This window comes from Gorilla gorilla, chromosome 1 (assembly GCF_029281585.2).
Source record: "Gorilla gorilla gorilla isolate KB3781 chromosome 1, NHGRI_mGorGor1-v2.1_pri, whole genome shotgun sequence".
In the NCBI taxonomy this organism is placed as follows: Eukaryota; Metazoa; Chordata; class Mammalia; order Primates; family Hominidae; genus Gorilla; species Gorilla gorilla.
The window spans coordinates 212,836,244-212,850,426 of record NC_073224.2 but is presented as its reverse complement, the minus strand read 5'-3'; the positions used below and the strand labels follow the sequence as shown (position 1 = coordinate 212,850,426).

The window sequence follows — 14,183 nt, the reverse complement described above, 5'->3', positions numbered from 1 at the left end:
TTGTGTTGGGTTTTCTGATTAGGGAGGCTCAGTTTGTACACACCTGAGCTTATCTCATGCAGGGGTCACTGTCCCCACTTTACAGGTGAGAACTTGAGGGCTTCAGTGACTTCCCACTGCCCTTTTGGTCTTCCCATGGTTAAGAGCAAAATCTTAACCATGGAGCATGCAGCCCCATCCTTGCCTCCCCTGTCACTCTGACCCAGCCACCTGGCCTTTTCTCAGGTCCCAGTGTTCGTGGGCACAGCTCCCAGTTACAATGTTTGGGAACTTTCTGGGTCTTTTTCCACCCGGAAGCCTTGGCTCCTTCTTCAGTCCCCTCCTGGGATCTCACTCACTCGGGACTCAGGAGGGTCCTCCTCGCCGTCCCCTCCCTCCCCTCTGCCTCTTATTCACCTCTTGCACAAACACTGGGCACTGGTTAGTGCCGCTCTCCCCCGCGGGGCAGGGCACATCCTGCTTAGCTCGTTGTGGTATCTCAGTGCCTGGCATGTGGGAACAACCACCCCAGCAGCTGACAGCCATGAAGTGTTTCTGTGCCAGCCTTTGAACTAAGTACTTCACGCCCTCAGGCCACCCTCCCTCCTAAAGACCCTCGTCCCCAGGAAGCAGCCCTTGACTCTATTAAAAACTCACATTGATTTATTAGAATATGAAAAAGATTCAGTTTCTTCTGTACAGGCGGCAGAGTGGCAGCAGCTGCGGTGGCTTGGTACGTGGTTGTCGATGTCACCCTTGCATGGTGACTCCTGCCCAAACAGCACTTGCATGGAGAGGAGGATGGACAGATGGGCCGAGGACCCATGGCCCAGTCCCCTGCAAAAAGGGACACTCTGACTATTGCACAATCCTGGGGGAGTGCCCCAGGGACAAGGGGAAGGAGTGTGTGTGGGCAAAGGTCTCTGGGGGCCCAGGATTCTGCCCAACCCACCAGCCCCAGGGGACAGGGGATCCTCAGGGGAGGCCTTCTCCCCGCCACCGCCTCCACAATGGGCTCCACAGCAGGCAGGGTGTGGTACACGCAAGGGAAAGGTTCCAGGGGCCAAACCCACGGTGGGGGAAGTAAGAGCAGGCCAGCAGGACTGGAGGTCAGGCCCAAGAGCTAGGCAGGTGCCAAGAGGCCAGCATCTGTGAGGCTGGAGAGACTCTTGATTAGGAGTGGGAGTTACTTCTGATGTCACAGTCTTCGAGCAACAGTTAAGAGCCCAGCAGGCAGAGAGACGTGGGGGAGGGGTTGGACAGACAGGCACAGATGAGGAAGGGTAATTCTGGAGTGTGAGGAGGGAGTTAGAGGCAGAGCACTGTTCAGCCAGGGGTTTTCAAAATGTTTTAAAAACAGGAGCGCCCTCTGTGCAAACAATCATATATAGGAGTGTGAACAAACAAAACTTAAAAAGGCAGCACATTCTGGAGCCACGGCCAGTCCTTCCCCTAGCAGCATCCCCTGAGGGGCCCAGTGGTCCCCGTGGGAGCACAGTTCGAAAAGCTCTGAGTCACATCACTGTCACCGTAGAAACCACCCCTGCTCCAGGCAGAGACGCTCAGAGATGCCCTCAGCCCGCAGCTCTGAGTAAGGACAGGTTGGGTGGTGGCCAGGGTGACAGAGCTGGCAGGAGGAGTTTGAGACCTTGGTGGGTCAGCAGTCCCTCCCCCAGCCATGTGCCTGGTACCCCTGGTTTGTCCCCTGATAAAGCAGGGCCTACTCGAGGGAGGCCTCAGCTCCCTCCCTTCCTGGGTGGGACCACAGCTGAGCCAGAGACTCTTTGGTTAGAAACTAAGATTGGTCTGAATGAGGAGGAGGATGAGGCAGAGGGAGGAGCCTCCGAGGCCCTAGTCCAGGTCCGGGAGAAGCCTGGATCTAGGGAGGGGCAGGGCCGGCCTCACCAGCCCCAGCAGTTCTGCCAAATGGATTGGGGAGGCAGCTCTGGTGGGGAGGATGCTTCCCGGGAGGCGGCGGGGGAGGAGCTGTGCTGGGGTGGGGGCTGTGGGCCCAGCTGCCATGCGGTAGGGGGAGGGGCAGGGCCAATCTGGGTCAGGAAGGGCAAGGGGAGCCCCCAGCAGCCCCTGCTCTGGTGGGAGAGTCTGTGAGGGGACAGGCGCTGCCTGCTGGCCCTGGCGTTACTGCCCCTTGGGGAAGAACGGTTCTCCCTCCCCAGGCTCAGGGTGTGGGCCTGGGTCACTGAGGCAGCGCTGTATCCTCTGGGAGCTGGGGCTGTCACTGGGCGCGGGGGTGAAGACATCGTCGGTTCCTGGGGACGAAGTCTCCTTGCTCCGCATCATGATGCCCCCATCGTCGTCCTCGTCCTCCTCAGCCACCTTTGCAGGATCCCGGCTCAACCCTAAGACTTTGCCCTTCAGCTCCTCATTCACCAGGTCCACAGACTCGGGTGACTGCGGGGAAGCCGGGTCGATGGTGATGACAGGCAGGTCCTCCTTCGGCTCATAGGCCAGTGGGTCTGGGGACCAAGAGCAAGGCACAAGCTGGGTTCTGCTCTGGAGCCCGGCCCAGCACGTGCCACTCGGCCGCGTCAGTGCCTCCTTCAGGCCTTCTCATGAGCACAGCCGTCCCGGTCCCAACAGGCCTCAGAAGCAGGCCTCTGCGACCTTCCGCCCTACAGCTTCTCTTCCTCAGACTGTGGCCCTCTCTTTGACAGGGGCTCCCAGAGGTGTCCCTCCACAGACCAAGGCCTGGGGCTCCTCCCTGAGTCAGTCTGCCCTGGGGCCCTGCCCTCACATTCCCCACACGTGTTGGGGGTCTCGATGGGGAAGATACCCTGCCTTCCTGCCAGGCACCGTGGCTCTCCCAGCTCCCCACACAGTCCTCACCCGGAACGTCTCTCTCCCTAGGGATGGCCCCTGACGTAGAAGCAGCTCATGGCTTGGGAGGGGATCCTGAGGTCAGCGAGTGCCAGGCCTGTCCTCCCAGTGGCTGAGGACTGTTCCTGTGGAGCCCCATCCTCAGGAGGTGGCGGCTCAGAGTGCCCAGTCCTGAGGCCCCTCGCCAGGCCCTTACCTGAGCCGATGCGGGCCCGAGACATGGTGGGTGAGTCCAGCTTGTGGGCTGGCACCGTCAGGTAGTTGTTGATCTGACAGAGAGGACAGATGGGGTGAGCACAGGCAGCTGGGCAGAGGGAGCCCCTCAGGACAGAACCCGGCCAGTGCACACCCCACCTTCCGTATATGCAGGGCGCTTGCTCCCCCTCCCTTGTGCCTGTGTGGGCACCCGTACTGGCCCCTCAGGAGCTCCTAAGGGCTCATCCCAGGCTCCTGTCACAGCCTCCCTGAACACACCTACACTGCTCAGCCTTAAATCCACCCATTCCTCTGTCCCCTGCCACTGCCCTAACCCAGGCCACGCCCCACAACCCCACGCCAATCCCTTGCTTAGAACTCATGGCTCTCCATGCCCTTACACTGCTAACAAGCCCCTCGAAAGCCAAACCCTGTTCCTAGAATGGGTACATTTCCTTAGAGGCTGTGGCGGAGCTTGGGCGAGTGGGGTGGGATACAGATTCCCAGAGAAAGGCAGAGGCTACCTTCTGCTCCAGCTGCCGGGCCTTCTGCCTCCGGAGCAGCATCTGGTTCCAGGCTTCCTCGTAGGGGTCTGCCACCAGCGTGTGTCTGTTGTAGGACCGCAGCTGCGGGAGGGACAGCGTCAGGGCAGTGCGGGCCCCGGAAGGCTCTGCTCATGGAGGGGTGGGGGCAGTGCTGGAGGCCGGGCCAGTCCTGGGGTGGGTGCCGAGGGGCACGGGCAGGGCAGGGCTGCTGTGGAGAGGGGCTGAAGGGCTCCTGTACCCTGGGGGTCGGGCTGGGGAGCAGGCCCTCACCCGCTGCCTGGTCTTCTGCAAGTTGTTCCTCAGGATTTTGCGGATCTCCTCCTCCTTGTCCTTGGACAGTGCTGGCAGGATGCGCTCGGAAGGCAGGGACTTGGGGTGGATGTTCCTGGGGCAATAGGGCATCGGTTAGGTCCCCAAGATTCTTGGGATCCTGGTGCCTCCCAGGTTTGGCCAGAAGGAAGTCACCCTAGGGATGACCCAGGTGGGCACCAAAGCCTCAGGTCCTTGGTGCGAGCCCACAGCTCTCTTGTCCGCCCCAACAGGACAACAGAGGACCCCGCCCCCCAGGTGGCCACCTCCAACCGGGCTTGAGGGGCCGGTGTGTGGGAGCAGAAGCTGCCTGGTTGCCCCGGCACTCACTGCATGGAGACGGTGGAGACGGCAGAGGGGATCTTGCCCATGCCCCCGCTCTCCACCAGCTCGATGGCCTGCTTCATCTCCATCTTGTGGTAGAAGGCAATGAGCTGGGGCTCCTTGGAGCGCTCGCCAGCTATCAGACACTTCTTCACATATTTCTTATTAAACCGGTTGAGCCTGGTGGGAGGAGGAGGGAGACGGATGGCGCCAGCTTCCAGGAGTGGGGAGATGCCCAGGCCCAGGAGACCCTTGCCTGCCCCTCCCTGCCTGCCCACCAGGCCTGCCACCTACTTGTCCTTCCAGTGGTGGTGACCGTAGTGGCCACAGATGTCTTCGATGCCTGTCAGAAGGTGGTCCAGGAACTGAAAGGGGCCCAGGGCTAAGTCAAGCCTCGCTGTGGGGCGCCTTCCCTACCAAGACCTCTGACTAGCCCCATTCCCTCCCGTAGCTGCAGCCCTGCTGGGTCCAGCCCTGTGGTTCCATGAGCAGCCAGGGGGTGGCGCCCACACTCCACTCATCGAACCCAGCGGCCCTGACTCTGGGTATCTCGAAGCCTTGCCTGTGTCCGGCTGAGCCCCCTTCTCTAATCCCACCTGGGACCTATGCCTGGGATAGGTTTCAAATGGAGGCAGAGATGGCATGATGCCCCCTCCTCAGGTTCCCAGCTGCTCACACCACACCTTCCTATGGCTAGACCCTGGCGGCCTCCTGGGGCAGAGGGAGCCCCTGGGCACCGGCACAGGGAGAAGGGCCTGATGGGGGGCAGGGACTTGAGGCCCAGCTGCTCCCTATGTCCCTGTTCCTCCTTCTGCAACCAAGGGGCCAGCCCGCACTCCAGTACCTGTGTGTGGATCTCTTCGTTGATGGAGCGCTTCGTCTCTTGCTTTTTCTTCACAGCCAGCAGGTCTACCAGGGGCCGAATGGTCATGCCCTGGGGGGCAGGCAGGTGTCAGGCACTCCAGTTCTGCTACCCAGGCAGGGAGGCCGCAGAGCCTCCCTCCCTCACCCCAGGCCCCCAAGGCTAGGATGCCCTCTCTGCTCTGCTCTCTCCCAGGACCCAAGGGTGTGAGAACTCTCCCACCTCCCAGCACTTATCTAAAGACAGGTCCTTAAGGCCTGCTTCTTCCTGGAGACACGGTCAGAGGTTTGACTGCCAAATGACCCCCACACTGGTCATCTGGCCTGAGCCAGGCAGCAGACAGCCTGGGTTCAGATGTGGGCTGCACCACAGACTTGCTCTGCAACCCCATGGAAGTCAGGCCCCACACACAGGGAAAACTACCTCTGCACTGCCTCCCCACCAGGACTATGAGGAGGACCGAGTAATAACAGCAGCAGCAGATGGAACTGCACACCTGCCATGTGACCAACACATGTGCTTGGAAGTGTTCTAGCATCAGCTCTCCAATATCCGCAACACTAAGAGGGAGGTCCTTCCATTGTTTCTATTTAACAGACGCAGAAACTGAGGCTCAGAGAGGTTAAGCAGCTTTCTAAGATCCCAGAGAAGCAGTAAAGCCATGATTTAAACCCAGGCAGGCTGGCTCTGGAGGGAGGCCCCCTCCCCAATGTTGCCTTCAATGAAAATGGGCTTGGAAAATCATTAGCACATACAACTGCAAAATCAAGGTAAAAAAAAATTTTTGAAGATGGAAGCAGGGCAAGAGGACAAAAGTGGCAGCCTCCTCCCCTTCTTTTTTTTTTTTTTTTTTTTTTTTGAGATGAAGTCTTGCTCTGTCACCTAGGCTGGAGTGCAGTGGTGCGATTTCAGCTCACTGCAACCTCCACCTCCCGGGTTCAAGTGATTCTCCTGCCTCAGCCTCCCAAGTAGCTGGGATTACAGGCGGCTGCCACCACGCCCAGCTAATTTTTGTATTTTTAGTAGAAACAGGGTTTCACCATGTTGGCCAGGCTGGTCTCGAACTCCTGACCTCAGGCGATCCACCTGCCTCGGCCTCCCAAAGTGCTGGGATTACAGGCATGAGCCACCGCGCCCAGCCTCTCTCCTTTTTCTTAACTCGAGAGAGAGTCTCACTCTGTCACACAGGCTGGAGGAGTCACACAGGCTCAATCACAGCTCACAGCTGCCTCAATCTCCTGGGCTCAAGCTATCCTCCCACCTCAGCTTCCCAAGTACCTGGGACTACAGGTGTGTACCACCATACCCACTAATTTTTTTTTTTTTTTTTTGTAGAGACAAGGTTTTGCCATGTTGCCTAGGCTGCTCTTGAACTCCTGGGCTCAAGGGATCCTCCTGCCTCGGCCTCCCAAAGTCCTGGGATCATAGGCGTGAGCCACTGCACCAGGGTCCCCTCTCCCTTTAAAGGACAGAAAATAAGCCCAGCCCCAGGTTTCCCCTATTTTTTTTTCTCAAGAGAATGCAAAGATGTATCCCATCTAGGGCTTTTTGAGTATCAGTGCCCAGAAAAGACAGAAGGGATGGTAAAGAAATGGAGGCTCAGACAGAGTGTTTCTTATTTGCCCAAGGTCAGGCAAAGTCAGGTAAGGCAGAGCAATTTGCACCATCACAGGCTGGGCTTCCTTGGGGACCTTAGGCAGGAGAGTGGCTGTCAGCTAAGCCTGAGCCGTTTAAATGTACAGAAATCACTGAGCAGCAGGCTGGAAGGATTCTTGGGAATCATCTCGCCTGGTTCCCTCACTTTACAGATGGGAACTGAGACCCAGAGAAGAGTGGGGGTCTTTCTTAGGGTCAGAGGGACACCAACACAGAGCTAGGGCTGACTCCAGGCCTCCTGCTGCCTGGCTCATAGCCCTTTCCAGTTCCCCATGCTGTGATATTATTCCCATTTTACAGATGCAGAAACTGAGACCCTAAGATATGAAATCTCTTGCCTAAAGCCCTACAATGTAGCAAAGAGAGATCTTGGGCCTGTTGACTGTACCCACTTCTCTCTCTCTTTTTTTTTTTTGAGATGGAATTTCACTCTTGTTACCCAGGCTGGAGTGCAATGGTGCGATCTCAGCTCACTGCAACCTCCACCTCCTGGGTTCAAGTGATTCTCCTGCCTTAGCCTCCCAAGTAGCTGGAATTACAGGTATGCATCACCATGCCCACTAATTTTGTATTTTTAGTAAAGACGGGGTTTCACCATGTTAGTCAGGCTGGTCTCAAACTCCTGACCTCAGGTGATCCACCCCCTCAGCCTCCCAAAGTGCTGGGATTACAGGCGTTGAGTCACCGTGCCCAGCCAGTACCCACTTCTCTTAATGCTCTATGAGTTCCAAATTAAGTTGGGCAGCATTCTGGTTCCTTTACATTCTGATCAGTCACTCTGCAATGACTCATCACAATTCTCACTTTACGATTGAAGAAACTGAGGCCCAGAAAGGGGGAGTGGCTCGCCCAAGGTCACACAGCAAGTTAGTGGTGGAGCTGGGACTAGAATCACATTTCAAATCACACGCTTTCCTCTCTTTCCACGGGAACAGCCTGTGAGGGTCCCCAAGGCAAGGGCCTGCCCTGCCCTGGCCCAGCACCTGCACAAAGACGGTGAAGAAGATGACGGTGATGATGGCAGTGAGGAACAGGTCACACATGGGGAAGTGCTTCTTGTCCAGGAGGTAGCCCAGAGAGAAGGCGATGGCCCCTCGCAGGCCCCCATAGGCGATGATGAACTGGTCCTTGGGGGTCAGCTTCACGATACGGAACTTGTTGATGAACCAGGTCAGGCCCAGCACCCCTGCAGGGGAAGGCAGGGGGTGATGAGGGTCAGGTCGGGCTGTCCCCAGTCCCTCCTGGCTTCTGCATCAGTGATTTCTCTGTGCATCCAGGAAGTCTCCGTTACGAAGCCCACCCCGCTCACTCAATTCCTGGGTCCCTCAGCCCAGAGTGCTCTGAACCCCTCAATCCAAGAGCTGGGTGGATCCTTAAAGGACTTCCCCAACCTGGATGTGCTTTAGAGACATCATGGAGGCCTCCAGTGGCTGGAGGGCTGGGGCAGGAAGAGGGAGAAAAGATCAAACAAGATGGGTCACAGGTCAATACTTGTTAAATGTGATGGGTGTGTGGGGGGTCATGATCCTATTCTCTCTACTTTTCTAAGTACTTGAAATTTTCCATAATAAAGCATAAAAAATGCAGAGGGCTGGGCCCAACCTCCACCCACAGAAGCAGAATCCCTGGAGGATGAGGCTCAGGAATAAAGGGGATTTCAAAAGTGCACCAAATAAATGTGAGGTCCTGCCAGGCTTGGGGACATGGACCTAACCCTCAGAGAGGAAGTGAGAGATCCAGGGAGGAGGCGACTGAGGCACTGGGGTGAGGCATGTGGGGCACATGTGAGTGGAACCCGTGCACCTGGGGCCTGGTCCCCACGTGTGCCCCGGCCTGCTGCATAGGTTTGGAGGACTGCACGTGGCTCTGCATGCGATTCGGCACATGCTCATGTCACCTGTCTTGAGACAGTGCAGAGAGCACTCAGCTCAGAGTCACAGACCTGGGTTCTGTGGGCCTCAGGCCCCTCATCAGGACAGCCACAGGCTCAGAGTCTCAGGGCCCCCTCACTTTGACACAGCCTGACTCTGTCCCCAGAGACCACAGCCTTGCTGTGACACAGGCTTCTCCCTGCTGAAGGGCCCATCATGGAAACGGGAAGTCCCTCCTGTCTAGCTGTGCTGGGAGCAGGCAGGAGCCAACCAGGAAACCTCCACCACAAACTGCATCACACATACACCCCCAGCTCCTCCACACACACACACACACACACACACACACACACAGGCCCTCTACACACACACACCCACACCCTCACAGCCCCTCCACACCCACACACACATACCCAGCCCCTCTACACACACCCCCACACACCCACACACCCAGCCCCTCCACACACACACCCACACCCACACACCCAGCCCCTCCACACACACACACCCAGCCCCTACACACACCCACACACATACCCACACACACACCCACACACCCCCAGCCCCACACACACACCCACACACCCCCAGCCCCACACACACCCACACCCAGCCCCTCCACACACACACACCCAGCCCCTACACACACCCCCACACACCCAGCCCCTCCACACACACACCCAGCCCCTCCACACACACCCCCACACACCCACACACACACCCAGCCCCTACAACACACCCCCACACCCCCACACACACACCCAGCCCCTCCACACACACCCACACACACACCCAGCCCCTCCACACACACACCCACACACACACCCAGCCCCTCCACACACACACCCACACACCCAGCCCCTCCACACCCACACACCCACACACACACCCAGCCCCTCCACCCTCCACACACCCCCCCACACACCCACAGCCCCTCCACACACACACACACACACCCAGCCCCTCCACACCCACACACACACCCACATACACACCCAGCCCCTACACACACACCCACACACACACCCAGCCCCTACACACACACACATCCAGCCCCTCCACACACACACCCAGCCTCTCCACACACACCCAGCCCCTACACACACACTCAGCCTCTACACACACACACACCCAGCCCCTACACACACACACACACATCCAGCCCCATCCACACGCACACACACCCAGCCCCTCCACACACACACACACCCAGCCCCATCCACACACATACCCAGCCCCTACACACACACCCAGCTCCTCCACACACACACACCCAGCCCCTCCAGACACCATCCAGCCCCTCCACACACACAAAGCACCTCCTCCACCCCACGCACAGGCCCTCCACATACACACACCCAGCCCTTCCACACACACCCAGCCCCTCCACACACACACACCCATCTCCACACATACACACATAGCCCCTCCACACACAAACCCATCTCCACACACACACACACCCAGCCCCTCCACCCACTCCCAGCCCCTCCACACACACACCCAGCCCCTACACACACACATTCAGCCCCTACACAAATACACACACACAAAGCCCCTTCACACAATACACTACACACACACCCACCGCCTCCACACACACCCAACCCCTACACACACACCCAGCCCTTCCACATATACACCCAGCCCCTCCACACATACACCCAGCCCCTCCACACAACTGTACACACACTGCACCACAGCCCAATCCCTCCACACAACACACACATATATACAAAGCCCTCCACACAACATACTACACGCACACACCCCCAACCCCTCCACACACTACACACACACCATACACACATCCAGCCCCCCTACAATGCACTACACACACCACACACGCAATACGCATACACACGCACACCACAGCCCAGCCCCTCCACACAATACTTATACACTACACCACATGCACACACCACATAGCCTGGCCCTTCCACATAGTGCACTGCACACACCACACACACAGCACCACAGCCCACCACCCCCCACACACACCCCACACCACACCCCCCACCCCGCCCCAGCCCTGGCCCTCACCCAGCACGCGGGCGATGAGGCAGAAGAGCAGGGTGCTGATGACGAAGGTCCAGTTCCAGTGGTGGGAGCCGGCCACCGTGGAGACGCCGAGGAAGATGAAGATGAGGGTCTCGCTGACGCTGCTCCACATCTTCAGGAAGTATTTGATGGTGGTGTGGGACTTGTGGGAGATGTTGGCCTCCACATAGGGGCGCATCACCACTCCTGAGGCTATGAGCCTAGAGCAGGAAAGAGCAGGGTCAGGGCTCCGTGTCGAGCTGCACCTGCTCAAGCCCCTCCACTGCCAGGGGCAATGGGGCCACGACCAAGGTGCCCATGTCCCAAGCTCCTCTATGGGCCAGGGGCCCGCTGTGTGCTTTACACCCTCTTGCCACTCATCCTCACATCAACCCTATAGACACGGTGTATTCCTCCTTTTTTTTTTTTTTTTTTTTTTTTGAGACGAGTCTCACTCTGTCACCCAGGCTGGAGAGCAGTGGCGCGATCTTGGCTCACTGCAACCTCCGCCTCCCGGGTTCAAGCAATTCTCTGCCTCACCCTCCCGAGTGGCTGGGAATACAGGTGCCCGCCACCACAGCTGGCTAATTTTTTTGTATTTTTAGTAGAGACGGGGTTTCACCATCTTGGCCAGGCTGGTCTTGAACTCCTGACCTTGTAATCCACCCGCCTCGGCCTCCCAAAGTGCTGGGATTACAGGCGTGAGCCACCGTGCCCGGCCCTATTCCTCCATTTTTAAAATGAGTGATCTTGGCTGGGCACGGTGGCTCACGCCTGTAATCCCAGCACTTTGGGAGGCCGACAAAGGCGGATCACTTGAGGCCAGGTATTCGAGACCAGCTTGGCCAATGTAGTGAAATGCAGTCTCTTCTAAAAATACAAAAATTAGCCAGGTGCGGTGGTGGGCACCTGTAATCCCACCTAACTGAGAGGCTGAAGTGGGAGAATCTCGAACCCAGAGGCTGCAGTGAGCTGAGATCGTGCCACTGCATTCCAGCCTGGGTGACAAGAGTGGGACCCCGCCTCAAATAAAAAAATGAGAGATCTGACTCTAAGAGAAATAGTCACCTCTCCCCTGTCACGCTGCCTGCAGGCAGCAAAGCCAAGACACACAAACCACAGTGTCCAACTCCAAAGCCTGCACCTTTGCCCCAAGGCCACACTGCCTCTTGACCCAATAGGAGTCAATGACACAGACCCATGGTCTCCTGGGTTCATTCCCCTCAAGGGTGGCATCTGCCATTACACAGGGGTCTCCACAGGGAGCTTTGTTCCAAGCAGCTGCTTGGAGCTCGGAGTCCTCCCAGCCCAGTGCTCACACCCGGGCTCTGCTCCTGGGAGCCAGGGGCTCTGAACCCCAGTTCTGCCTTGCTCGGCACTGGAACACCTTCACCCCTCACTGCCTCCCCACATCCCATTCTCCCCATTTCCAGACCCGGTGGAGACCTCAGGACCGCCAGGACTCAGGCCTGGTGAGCCTCCTACTGGGGCTGCTGAGGGGACTCCCTTTGAGACAATGAAGTAGCAGGGCTGTGGCTTTCCTCAACCTGAAGCTTAGTGGCTTCCAAGGCTCTGCTCTCCTATACCCTGGGCTTGCCCTCATGCAGGTCACTCTTGCTTCATCTGCTCATAGCCTGAAGTGCCCTCTCCAGATTCCTGGACCCCAGGGGGTGCTGCAGAAGTGCTCCTCTTCTAGGAAGCCACTGATGCCCTTGGCCATTTAAATGGCTACCAAGCAGGTCTGGAGCCTGGAGTTCATGTCTCATCCCTGGAGCTCAAGGCTGGGCCCTGGGAGCTCCGTGAACCTATGAGCCTGGGGAATCCAAGCTGGCAGCCCCCGCCCCCACCCCGCCAAGCCCACTGCCTGCTGCACGCAGACTCACGCCATGATGCCTGACAGGTGGAAGAGCTCGGCTGACAAGTAGGCCATGTAGCTGTAGAGGAAGACGAAGAGCGGCTCGATGACCCGGATGTGGGAGGTAAATCGGGAGGTGAAGGCTGCGATGACCCCGTAGACCACGCCCACAAACACCCCGCCCAGGGCCACCACGAAGAAGCTCAGGAAGCCAAGGAAGATGTCCACGATGCCCACGTGTTCGTAGTTGGCAAACTCCTCAAAGAGGTGATACAGGACCTGGGGAGGGTGTGCAGGCTGGTGGGTGGGAGGAGAGGGCCCTGGCCCCACGGCTCCCTGGGGTCCACCCAGGGCGATCCTGTCCCCTCCGTTAACCATGGCCACAAGAAGAGGCCACACGGTAGCAGAGAAACCCTAGTGCCAAGCAGGTGCTCAAAACCTCAGCCTGGGGCTGAGGGGCTTGCTCTGGGCCAGCCACATGCCACACTGGTGAAGGGTGGGCCCTGGGAAGCTCTGTGAAGACCCTGAAGCCAAACTGCCTGGACTGGAATCCTGGCTCTGCCACTCCTGAGTTGTGTACAGGAAGCAAATTCATCTCCCTGTGTTTCAGTTTTCCTGTCTATAAAATGAGGATAATAATGCCAAATCTTAGGACTGCTGTGAGGACTAAATCAGCGAATCAAGTGCTCGGAGCCTTACCTGATGCAGTGTTAGCCACATCTGGTGCTATCAAGTCTGCCTCTCACTGCCTGACCTTGGGCACGTCATGCCCATCACTGGGTTTCAGTCCCTCCTTCAGCACAAAAAAGGGACGTTCACACAATGAACTAGAATGTCATTTCTTAACCTCTGGAGCTTTCTGAAAATACACATGTTCAGGCCATACTGGACTTGGACTCTCTGGGATAGGGCCAAGAAATCTCTATGTAACAAGCACCCCAGGGGTTGCAATGAACAGCCAAGTTCAGATGCTATGGAATTAGAAGCTAAGGCGTCCCTGTCTCCTGGACTGGGAAATAGATGGTCATTGCAACACTACCATCAGATGTTTAAGTGGCACTTCATACACCGTAAAGCCCTTTGATAGTCTTTATCTGAGTCGACACTCAACAACCATGCGAGGCAGGTGGGTCAAGGATGCTCCTTTGCTAAACGGAGGCTCACAGTGGTAAAACAACATGCCAGGGGGCCCCCAGCCCAGGAGCAGAAGAACTGGGCCCAGAACTTGTTCCCTGACAGCCATGGCTGAGGCCTCCCCAGCAGGCTCAGTTTTGAGGATCTGCCCCTCCTATTGCTAGGTCCCTGAGCTGCCTGGCCTACTCAAGTCTGTCCTAGACAGCTCTGCCAGGAAGGAGCAGGGAGTTTCCAGGCCTGGGGGAAGGGACGGAAGGACGTGAGGATCCATGACAGGGAACCCTCCAAAGCCCCCAGGACCTGGAGCAGGAGGAATGGACCGTGAGGAGTGACCTGTCTAGGGCACAGACCTGAGACCAGGCAGCTCAGGGTCAGCCTCTGGCTTTACTCTCTGGGAAATGGGGCACTCACACCCATGCCAAGAGCTCCAGAAAGACTTGACTTGGGCCAGGCAGCAAGGGGAGATGCAGAGCACAGGCCAGGCCTGGTGCGGCCTGGCCCCAGCTGTCTGGGGGATAGGACAGGGCTCCAGCGGCAGACAGCCTCTTAGCAGGTGCATACTCAGCCGTGGGCTA

At 57.8% G+C, this 14,183-nt stretch overlaps 1 protein-coding gene across 2 annotated transcripts in view; it reads right to left on the bottom strand.

Moving 5' to 3' along the window:
• Positions 1 to 624: 624 nt before the first annotated feature.
• The window catches only part of SLC9A1 (solute carrier family 9 member A1), a 59,357-nt gene continuing 45,798 nt past the window's right edge, over positions 625 to 14,183 (bottom strand). For both annotated transcript variants that reach the window (XM_004025254.5, XM_063701313.1), the window contains 10 exons: positions 12,503 to 12,753; positions 10,623 to 10,840; positions 7,692 to 7,894; positions 5,035 to 5,124; positions 4,485 to 4,555; positions 4,197 to 4,370; positions 3,828 to 3,942; positions 3,537 to 3,638; positions 3,014 to 3,086; positions 625 to 2,456 (listed from right to left, as the gene is read on the bottom strand). In XM_004025254.5, coding sequence (XP_004025303.4) covers positions 2,119 to 2,456; positions 3,014 to 3,086; positions 3,537 to 3,638; positions 3,828 to 3,942; positions 4,197 to 4,370; positions 4,485 to 4,555; positions 5,035 to 5,124; positions 7,692 to 7,894; positions 10,623 to 10,840; positions 12,503 to 12,753 — 1,635 coding nt within the window. In that variant the 3' untranslated portion in view covers positions 625 to 2,118. The remainder of the gene's footprint in view (positions 2,457 to 3,013; positions 3,087 to 3,536; positions 3,639 to 3,827; positions 3,943 to 4,196; positions 4,371 to 4,484; positions 4,556 to 5,034; positions 5,125 to 7,691; positions 7,895 to 10,622; positions 10,841 to 12,502; positions 12,754 to 14,183) is intronic.